This window comes from Amblyomma maculatum, chromosome 7 (assembly GCF_055883805.1).
Source record: "Amblyomma maculatum isolate TAMU_Amacu chromosome 7, ASM5588380v1, whole genome shotgun sequence".
Classification (NCBI taxonomy): Eukaryota; Metazoa; Arthropoda; class Arachnida; order Ixodida; family Ixodidae; genus Amblyomma; species Amblyomma maculatum.
The window spans coordinates 115,198,637-115,209,429 of NC_139350.1; the positions used below are offsets into that span (position 1 = coordinate 115,198,637).

General features: G+C 48.1%; 1 protein-coding gene across 1 annotated transcript; it reads right to left on the reverse strand.

The window, feature by feature from the left end:
- Positions 1-5,785: 5,785 nt before the first annotated feature.
- On the reverse strand, positions 5,786-9,363 carry LOC146184487 (formin-2-like). Its single transcript, XM_084608564.1, has 2 exons — positions 9,343-9,363; positions 5,786-7,993 (listed from the first exon to the last, which is right to left on the reverse strand). Exons 1-2 carry the CDS (start codon positions 9,361-9,363, stop codon positions 5,786-5,788), a joined length of 2,229 nt encoding a protein of 742 aa, XP_084464690.1.
- Between the last annotated feature and the right edge of the window lie 1,430 nt (positions 9,364-10,793).

Consider the following 10,793-nt stretch of genomic DNA (forward strand, 5'->3'; position numbering starts at 1 on the left):
AGCACTAAGGATTTTTATTGATAAAGAGGACGACAAATACAGGCTATTGGCAAGTAGTGGCGGTGACAAGGCCGTATACAAGAAAAGAGCACACAGGCGTGATAGTGCTGAAATTAAAATTGGCCTGGCCTGCGCCCGCAAAAGAACTAAGCAACTCGGCGGTGATATCAACAAACGTGCTCGTCGATCGTTGAACAAACAATACCTGTCGCACTCATCAACGCTCAATTTAAAGGCTGCTCAGAACCATCTATAGATAACGCCCCAAACTGTTACTAGCGCTACAACTTGGAACATTGCAGAGACATACGCGAGTCATCGAAATCGTCGAGACACATCTCGGCGCACCTTGCGCGACAAAGAAACTGATGAAATGAGTCTCGCGACATCGAGATTTAGCAAACAAAGAATACAGAATTGATATACGTGCCAGAACCAGAGTGATAACGCCGCATGACAACGGCTCCTAAAGAACAACAAATACAGTTTTGAAGATTTCGCGCCTTTACTCCTTCCCTGAAATACAACGCCTTGAACGCCTTGATGTTCCAAAATACACAAAGCAACTTATTTATAGAGTTACAAAGTTTAAACACCACGGATTATTCAACGCGCGTAATAACGCTTCAGACGAACAACATGTACAATTTCTGGGCGCGTCTGCCGACGTTGTGATGCTCTCGTACTGTCAGGAATGACTTGATAGCCGAGTTATTCAACGCAGCGAAGTATTTTGTATGGCCCAAAGTATCGTGCGAATAACTTTTCGCTTAGCCCATGGCGGCAAATTAGAGTTCAAAAACATAACTGGTCTCCTGGCTTGTACTCTGCGCGGCATCGCCATAAGTTATATCGCCAGGTGTTGATGTCGCCGTTGATCTTTAATAAGCAGCCGTAGGAGTCGTCGGGCTTCCTCTACACGCGGCAGGTAGGCGGCGATGTCAAAGTTGTCCTCGTTGGTTACGTGCGGCAGCACTGCGTAGAGCGTCGTTGTGGGCTCCCTGCCGTGCACAAGCTTGAACGGAGTCGCTCTCGCCTTCTCCTCGACTGTCTTCTTATACGTGAATATCTCGTTCGGCAGGATGGGGTCCCAGGTCTTGTGTTCGGCGTCCACGTACATGGTGATTATGTCTGCGGTCGTTTTGTTGGGGCGCTGCGTAAGCCCATTGCCCTAGGGATGGTAGGCAGTTGTCCTAAGCGGACTCGTTAGACTGTAGTGCAAGATGACCTGCGTGAGCACAGCCGTAAATGCAGTTCCTCTGTCCGTGATGATCACCTCAGGAGCGCCTTCTCGCAGAAAACTTCTTTCGACGGAAAATTTAGCAACTGGTGCTACGGTACCATTAGGCACGGCTTTGGCTTCGGCGTGACTGGTGATCAAGCTGGGAAGGGGCCTAGAAGGTCCATCTCAATTTGTTGAAAGTGTTTACTCGGCGGCGGCATGGGGCTCAGCCAACCACCAGGTCTCGTCAGGGTTGCTCTGCGTCGCTGGCATTCACCGCACGGTCACACATATTTAACAAGGTTGGCAGGCAACCGCGACCAGTAATAATTTTCTTGTATCATGTGTAACGTGCGCGCCAATCCGAGATGCCCTGCTGTCGGTTCATCGTGCACCGCCTGCAGAATCTCGTGTAAGAGGACTTTGGGTACTACAAGAAGCTGTGCTTCTATGTTGGTTGCGCAGTTATAAACGACGACGTCGTTGTACAGGGCGAGCGACAATAAATGATGCCGGAACACAGCAAGAGGGGTAGCGATCTTTTCTTCGAGGTAATCAGCAAGGTCTTTTAACTCAGGGTCCAAACGCTCCTGCTGTACAAAACTGCTGGCGTTACCGGTCACAAGAACGGATCTTCGCCTTGTTACTTCGCTGGCGCATCAAGGAGAGCTCGTGACAAGCAGTCTGCTTCAAAGGGCTTGCAGCTCTACTTATAGACGACTGTGACGTCGAGTTCTTGAAGACGCTAGGCTCCATCCTGCAAGGCGTTCGGAGTGATCTTTTAAGTTCGCGAGCCAGCAGAGAGCATGGTGATCGGTCATAACCATGAATGGTCGTCCGTACAAATAGGGGCGAAATTTTTATGTCACCCAAATGATGTGAAGACATTCATTATCCGCTGTCGAATAATTGGCTTCAGCTTTCGAAAGGGAACGGTTGGCATAGGCGATAACTTAATCCTGTCCTGCACTCTTCAGAACAAGAACGGCGCCTAGGCCCAAACCGGTTACGTCGGAGTGAAGTTCAGTTTCGACGTTTTCATCAAAGTGGACCAGGACAGAAGGGGACTGTAGACGGCGCTTAAGCTTGACGAAGGCTTCTTCTTGCTTCCCTTCCAATTTAAAATCTACGTCAATCTTTGTAAGCTGCGTCAACGGCTTGGCGATGTGCGAAAAGTTCCTGACAAATTGTCGATTATTAGCGCATAGCCCAAAGAACCTGCGTAACGCTTTCTTGTAGGCGGGAAGTGGAAAGTGCGTGATCGCAATCGTTTTCTCTGGATGAGCGAACACCTTCCTTGCTAATGATAAAACCCAGGAATCGCAGTTCCTCGTAGGCAAAGTGGCCCTTCTCTGCTTTCAAATTTAGCCCTGATGACTTGATAGCTTCTAGCACTGTCCGAAACCTTTTTTAGTGGTTTCCGAAGCTACAGGAGAAGACAACGACATCATCCAAGTATACCTGACCAATCTGCCACTTCAAGCCCGCCAGAACAATTCCATTACTCGTTGAAACGATGCTGGTGAGAGGCCATATGGCATCACATTGAACCCGAATAGGCCGTCCGGTGTGATGAATGCGGTCATCTAGCGATCTCTTTCATCGAAATCATCCCGCCGGGGTGGCGCAGTGGTTACGGCGCTCGACTACTGCTCCCAAAGACGCGGAATCAAATCCCGGTCTCGGCGGCCGCTTTTCAATGGAGGCGAAAAGCAAGGCGCCTATGTGCTGTGCGATGCAAGTGCACGTTAAAAACCCCTGGTGGTCGAAATTTCCTGAGTCCTCCACTAGGGCGTCTCTCACAGACTGAGTCGCTTTCGGACTTTAAACCCCACAAATCAACCAACCAACCAATATTTTGTCGAAATCAATTTGCCAATAGCCGCTATACATGTCAATCGATGAGACAGACCTTGCACTACATGTCCTGTTCATGTAAATTTCTTCCTGACTTGCACTAAAATGTCAGTAACTTGAGGTATTTCTCTGACCCACTCTGCAGGTTTCGTATCTCTTAATACTGCCCGTACCATTTTACATTCCATAGCCCTCTGCTTATTCCTCAACTTTAGTAGAACCCCCTTGACCTCGACGTGTTAGCCCTATAGGTGAGTACATGTATATGCAACTATGTAAACGTTCGTCTTGAGCGATACCGAAAAGCTGCTAGTCATAAACTGCGAGTGCTAGAAAAATACTCTGCGTCCCAATCTTATTCTCCTTGTTATTTCCCTTTCAAGGTCCGGATCTGCGGTTACTACCTGTATTAAGTAGACATATTCGCCTAATATTTCCAGTGCTTCGCTACCTAACGTAAACTGCTGTTTCTTCCCGAGGCTGTTGAACCTTACCTTAGTCTTCTGCAGATTGATTTTTAAGCCAACTTTTGTAATTTTCGTATAAAGGCCATGAATTATTCTTTGCATTTCTCCCGAGTTACTGCATGGCAATGTCATCAGCAAATCGACAATTACTGTAGTAGTTTCTATCTACCCTTACCCTTAACTGCTCTCGTTGAAAATCTATGGATACTTCTTCCATTCAAGCTATGAATCGTACTGGGGAGATCGTGTCTCCTTGCCTAACACATTGCTTTATAAAAATTTTGTTACTTCTTAAAACAGGACTACGGTTGCTGTACAGCCAGTATATACATCACCCAGCACTTTCACGTACGACTCGTCTACACCCTCATTTCGCAATGCCTTTATGACCGTCGAGCTTTCTACTGAATCAAATACGTCCTTCGTCACTGCGGGTAAGTCTGATTGGTTTTCCCTACCGCCAAACTCATTATTGTCCTGACCTCTCTGGCTACGGCAGAGAACAGTATAGAACCCCTTGGCAACTTTGACTATCTTGACCATATTCATGTTGACATTGCCCGCCTTGTCCCTCAGCGGATACACCTGATTTTTGCCTATGCCTCTTTTCTCCTTCATCAACTTTAGGTTTCCCCTACTCTTTACAGCATGATCAATTTTCTCCATGTTATGCTTCCTTACTTCGGATAATTTGGGCTCATGGATTAGCTTTGATATCTCTACCAAATGTATCTGGTCTGTTGAATTTGAAGCTTTCTTACTTTGGTTTGTCCTAAATAACTATTTCGTCTCCTTAAACAGCTTACCGGTATCCTCTCTAACTATCCTACTGCCTACTTCTAAAGCGCACTAAGTGATGATATCTGCGAAATTATTGGACATTGCTTCTAGGCTAATGCTGTCATCCTCGGTTAGAGCTTAATATCTTTTCTGTAGCGAGATCCTGAACTATTCTGCACTCCCCCTCACCAGTAATGCATTGATGGACTTCTTACTAATCTGTTTCGTTCCTTCTGCAGCTTTAGAATAAGTTCAGACCTTACCATCCTGTGGTCCCTGCGTTGCACTTTCCCGATTACATCTACATCCTGCATAATGGCGGGGTTAGAACACACCAAATCAATTTTATTATTAATCTCCCCGTTAAGAATTTTTCATGTCCACTTCCGGTTTGCTGAAGAAAATGTTCATCAATCGTGAGTTATTGCACTCTTCAAACTTAATAACTGCCGCCCGCTATTCGTAGACCAATACCAAAGTCACACACTGCCTGGTCTCCTGTCTGCTTTTTCCCTACCTTGGCATTGAAGTCGCCTATTAGTAAAGATACGGCGTCTTTCCTTTCCGCAGTTCGTAGACGCTTTCAACTGCCTGGTCATCATGACCACATGTAGGTGAGTATTCCTGCACAATCTTTAATTACGAATAATTAAGCCTAATTACGATGCCCTTTTATTAATGCTATACGCCACGTGCGCTGTTATGAGGGCACTACCATTGCCGGAGCTCTAGCATCACCTACCGCACAGCCGTTCGCATTATGTCTGTTCCGCCTCCAGCGCGTATTTCGAGAATGGCAGAACGAAGCGGCAGTCGCGTGCTATTTCGCGGGTTCAGGCGAATTGAAAACGTTGATGTGAGAGAGAAAAAACTTTATTGTTGAGACTAGTGTTACTGGGTCTTAGTGGAAGAGCAAAGTGGCCGTTAGCTGGTGGCTTGTGGCGGCTTCTTCAGTGCGGTTTACGGCGCCCAATTGTATATCGGGTCTCGCATTATGAAGCACTTGCTTCCAGGATTCAAATGAGGCAGCTTCTATGAGAGTCTTTCAAAGGTACCAGTGTGCAATTTGGCAAAGATATGTATGCTTCTCAGCCCGTTTACGGCGTTCGCGAAGAAATTTCCAGCGCCGTGGGGCTGTCCGATGTAATCGCAAAATTCGTGATCGAGATGAAGAGCGTCGACTACGACATGCGGCTAGAGGTAAGCACCTTGCTTTAGCTATTGCAGAGTGTGTAATTTCGTATTGTGGTTCCTCATGCTTTTGGAGATGTTCGGAAGATCGTGAAAGCCACCTGCACCTGCAAATCAAAATCGTGAAGACTGCTGCAAGCTCGCCGCTGCGTTGGCTGTTTATATTATAAAGCCACTATCATGCGTCGCGAACGCACCTGCCATGGGCGTGGAATAAGCAATCATCTCGCCCGAATCTTGACACGAAGAAGTTGATAAGGATTTATTTTCAGTTGAGAGCAATACTGATATTTACGACGCTTGCCAGGTCAACAATTGCCTCCTGCAGGTCCTTCACCTTCTTCCTTGCTGATTCAAAATCGAGCTTGATCTTGCGCTGCACCTCTTTCTTCCAGATGTTCTTGAAGTCGTTGCAGAAGGGCACCCACGGTGCAAAGAACTCCTTGGGCCACTCGGACTCGTTCTTGGACTTTGGCTGCAGACTGAAGTACTCCTTGGTCTCCAGGAATTTTAGCCGGCATTCCTCAAGGTTCTCCTCTTGCTCCTTGTGCTCGTTGTAAGCCTTCTTGAGGAAAATGTTCATCTGCTCCTTGAAGGGTTCCTGGTGTTCGGCGTCGGAGTTTGCCAGCACTTTTTGTACCTTCGTCTCGCAACCTTCGACCTGGGAGTGAAGCTTCTTAAGATCTGCCCTGATGTCATCGAAACTGACTAACCCAGCCCGCTCCATGTCGCTCGGCTCAGGCAGAGGAAATTTCAACTCATCCCGGGTGATGTCCGCCCTCTCTTGGAACTTGCTGATATAGACTCTGACAATGTAGTGAAGAAGAGTTAAAGAGTTGTCCTTGCTCTTGACGTCCTTCAGCTTGGCCAAGATCTCGAGGCCAAAGCCATCAGCCTGTCCACGACTCCTATTCCCTCCGTTCATGTAGTTACCGAGAGCCAATATAAGACCCAGAATGTTGTGGACCTCCTTGTTGTGCAGCAGCGTCTCGCATGTTATTTTGAGGTTGTTGAGCTTGTGTTCCACACTACTGATGGATTCTGTGTACGTCGACTGGAAGATAATGCAACCCACACGGTCGGCATACTCGGGGATGCGAGACAGATCGAGCAGAAAGCGCTCTGGCTTGTCCAAGGGAATGTCGGGCTTCAGGGCCAGATGGTCTTGGATCAAATTGAGCTCCTCACTCGTGGGGCGAATTTCGTACAGAACTTGCAGAGTTTCCAGGCTTACAATCGATGTGTCAAAGTTGTAGATAGCATTTCCGACGTCTGAGATTTCAAGACGAAGGCTCGATATGAGAATGCCTACATTTTGTGACCGCTTCTGGACAAGGAGCTTCGCCACCTCTTTCCCTTTCTTCTGGTTGGTTTTCGTTTTGGCAGTTGGCTTCTTCTCCTGGATCTGTCTTGAGAACATGTTAGCAAACTCATCCCAGTCTGTAGGAGGAGTCTCCTCCAGACACTCCCACAATGTTTTGTGGTCTTTTTCCTTCTCGGGAGCTTTCTCTGGCTGCTGTGCGGGCACCTGTATTCTCGTCCAGTATAGGGGCTTCATTAGTGCCTTGGGGTTCACGGGTTGCTTGCGGGCTATGGCATATGCGCTGTGCCAGCCGCCCACAGGGGGCGCTGGCAGCGGTGCAGGCCCCATTCCTGGTGGGCGAGGAGGTGGTGGAGCTGGCATGCCATGGACAGGCGCCATCAGCGGTGGTGGGGGCGGAGGAGGGGGCATGGAGGACATGGCTGGGAAAGGCCGTGGAGGTGGTGGTGGTGGTGGGGGCGCCATGCCCATGGGAGGAGGGGGTGGAGGATGAGGAGGCGGGGGTGCGGCCCCACCCAGAATGGATGGCGGAGGAGGAGGTGGAGAGGGAGGAGGCGGGGGTGCAGCCCCACCCAGAAAGGATGAAGGAGGAGGAGGTGGAGGAGGCGGTGGAGCGCAAGGAAAGGATGATGGTGGTGGTGGCGGAGGGGGAGGAGGCGGGGGCTGCACAGCAACAGGGCTGGTCACAGAGACTGAAGTTGGACTAGGTTCTTTGCTAGTGGGCACTTCGTCTGTCTGGCACTCCCGGTGACAGGTGTCGACCTGCGCCTGAGACTCTTGCGTTGAGCGCTCCACCTCGTCCGTCTGAACCATGCCCACAGCAAACCTCCACTGCGCCTGCACCCCTTTTTCGCAGGTTGCCATTGCGGCAGTCTGTGCCTCGCATGACCGCAGGGACACGAGGGTGGTCTGGACTTCCCAAGACCGCTGTGGTACAGCTTGCAACACGGGGGCCCGTCGGGGCACCGCGACTGCCTGAGGTGCATCCAGATCACGAGCCTTTCGGGCCAGTTCCTCAATGCCAGCCAGAGTTTGGTACTTGTCAATCTGCTGCTCCAGGCGAACAACCTGGCCTTCGTAGTCAGTCGGTTTCGCAGCTTGCTCACCGCGCAGCGAGAAGAAGGCTAGCTCGTGTTCTTTCTGCAGTTTCTCCAGCTGCGAATTTCAAAAAAGGCTGTTTTTAAAAATAAATAACAAATCGCTGGATTTTTTCCGATGAGTTTTACTTCGAACGAATGCTCGGATGCATTTGTTCTGCATATTGAAAACATTTGTCAGTGACCTTTCTAGCCGTTTCATGCCCCCTTTAACACTGAGGGGGCGGAGCGGCCGAATAGATGCACCCAGTGAGGGAGTAAGACCGTGAGAGAGGGACGTGTGTGTTGAGGGTGTGGCGACCGTCACTGGGCAGCGTTGCACAATGTGTGTTACTCCAGAGTATAGTTCACTATACTCCGGAGTGACCAGTCGTGTGTCGCTCACGCGTCCTCAACTTCGGCATCTCCCTTCACATCAGTTACTCCCCAGCGTTCACAGATAGCAGACGTTCACGCGTAGTGCTCCCTGGATCTCGGCTCAGAGCTGCTCGCTGCGTCGTGAAGAAGCTTAACCCTTTAACTGGCAAGACCAGATAAAGCGATGCCATAATTTTTTCCTTCGTTTGTATTAGTTTTTGTTAGTCTAAATGTGCATCCAAAAAAATGGGAATGCGTTTGAAAAAGGATTTCAAAAAATACAGTACGTCTACAATTTTGTTCATCTGCCAAGATAAGGAGCACAAAGCTGGCGCACTGACATGAGTCAGTCATGTCCCATTTGAGCTGTAATTGAAGAAAACAGTTGTTGCCGCTTTTCAGGCGCAAAAAGACGTGCACATTTGGTGGACTTGAAGCCTGACACACTTTTATGGCAGAGAGCACAGCGCCCTCTGACCTCCTGTGTTGACTACGATTTCCATAAAACACCGTTATTTCCATGGCTCCAGGAAGATAAGTACGTTACTTGCTGGCAAGAACCAAAAAAAAGTGAAGTGATGAAAAGCTAACGTTCCGCGAAGCTTATTTCACCTTTATATGAACACGAGTACTCAGATTCCCGCCATAAACTGCCCCCCCTCCCCAAAAAAAAAAAGAAAAGTGACCTTGAGCAGCTCACACACAAGCGGCAACGCAAAGGTAGTTCTAAACAAAGTTTTCTGTGTTCATTTACATGTCCAGTATCACATTCAAACCAATTGTGGAAATAAAAACAAACAGCCGACTGCACATCATTGGCGGTAAATTTTTACCTTATTCTGGCAGCTCGACAATTTTGTAGTCTATTTATTTCGTCCGGCACTGCCGCTTCTGCTGCGAAATAGGTGATACTATTCTGCACGGGCCACGTTTAGAGACGCCTCTACAAAGAAATAAAATTGTCGCCACCCTTAACTTCGGATATCGGCATCTGCTGAGGCCAGAACTCTGCCAACGTGGCGCGCGCGAAGAAGACGACGACGACGGCACTTTGAGGTTGAACACGGTCATTACGGCCATCTATTGACGACTCATACATCTTTATTTCAGAGGCTACTTTATAAAAATGCTAAATTTGGAGGAACACGTTCTAAATTTTAGGGAGAGGCATTTTGTGGCCGCCTAGAGTGGGTCAACAATATTGTTGATCTGCTGGTTAAAGGGTTAACTGAGCTCACCTCCGAGCCTCAACTGGAGCTCACCTTCAAGCGCGCTTCCCTCTCTCTCTCTCTCCCCCCCTAATCCCACCATCAGACCTTTCGGAAGGACATTGTAAAGAAATACGTTGTGCCTGTAATAATAATAATAATAATAATTATAATAACAACAATGGCTCACTGGAAGGGAAGGGCACAGTATTTGTCACACTTGCTCTGTCGACACCTGACCCGCGCTGTAAGGGAAGGGAGGCAAGGGCGAATGAAAGTAAATAGAGAGAAAGAAGAGCCGTAGTGCAAGGCTGCGGAGTAATTTCGATCACCTGGGGATCTTTACCATGCGCAGACATCGCACAACCCCGAGATTCCTCTCCGATCGCCTCCATCAAAACGCAGCCGTCGTGGTCGGGATCGAACTCAGGTACTCCGGCACAATAGTCGGGCCTCTTACCACTGCACCACCGCGGCGGGGCTGCCTGTTTTCGCTCATTTCTGAAGACGGTGCAGGAAAAGTTCAGGACACGGCTGGACTGCGCGTTTGCTTCGCGTAGCAGTGGATGACGCCTGCCCGTCTGGCACTGCGGTGCAGGTTTGACTGGCTGAAGTACAACGGTTACGAATAAAGTGGGAACGTCATTCTACTAGTTAAATGGCGCAAGAACCTCATAACAAAGTGTAAAATGCATGAAAAGTACAGCAGGGATAAGGAGTGTTACGCACCTACTTCGCATTTGATTAAATATGCAAATCTGCAGTATTTTGTTTCTATTCCCTGTACAGTTATCGCCTTCAGCTCTTGCCGCAGCTCAATAGGTCCTGGATATATCAGCAGATGATGTGGCCTCCACAATCATTTTTATTTTTCACACTCATTTAGAGCAATCCAGCAACAAGAATGTTTATGTATAGACCTTCACCATTATGTGTGATATTTAAACAAAATTGCTTGAAACAACCAGACTTAAGCTCTGATGAAAGAGTTTGTTTTCAGCCTATCGCCAGTTTGAAATTAAAAACAGTTGACAGTAGCATGCGGACATAAAGTGCACCATTATGTGAAAGAACACCTAACATGCATATACATAAACACACCCTCTTATCTCCGACCTATGAAGATTAGGAAACAGGCCTATGAAAGGTCGCTCTTCATGGCCTAGTCAGTGGATTCTGTTACTCGCAACTATGTGCCAATGGTTAAAATTATAATAAAATTTTTGGATGCTTCTACTTCTTTCTGGGAGTAAAATATAATTTTTAAATGAAAATTAGAAAGCGCTCAAGTTT

Coding starts and splice junctions, on each gene's coding strand:
- LOC146184487 (XM_084608564.1), bottom strand. CDS start 9,363: ATGACCGTGTTCAACCTCAAA. Junction 7,994..9,342: donor TGACCGTGTTCAACCTCAAA/GTGCCGTCGTCG, acceptor TGAAATTCGCAG/CTGGAGAAACTGCAGAAAGA.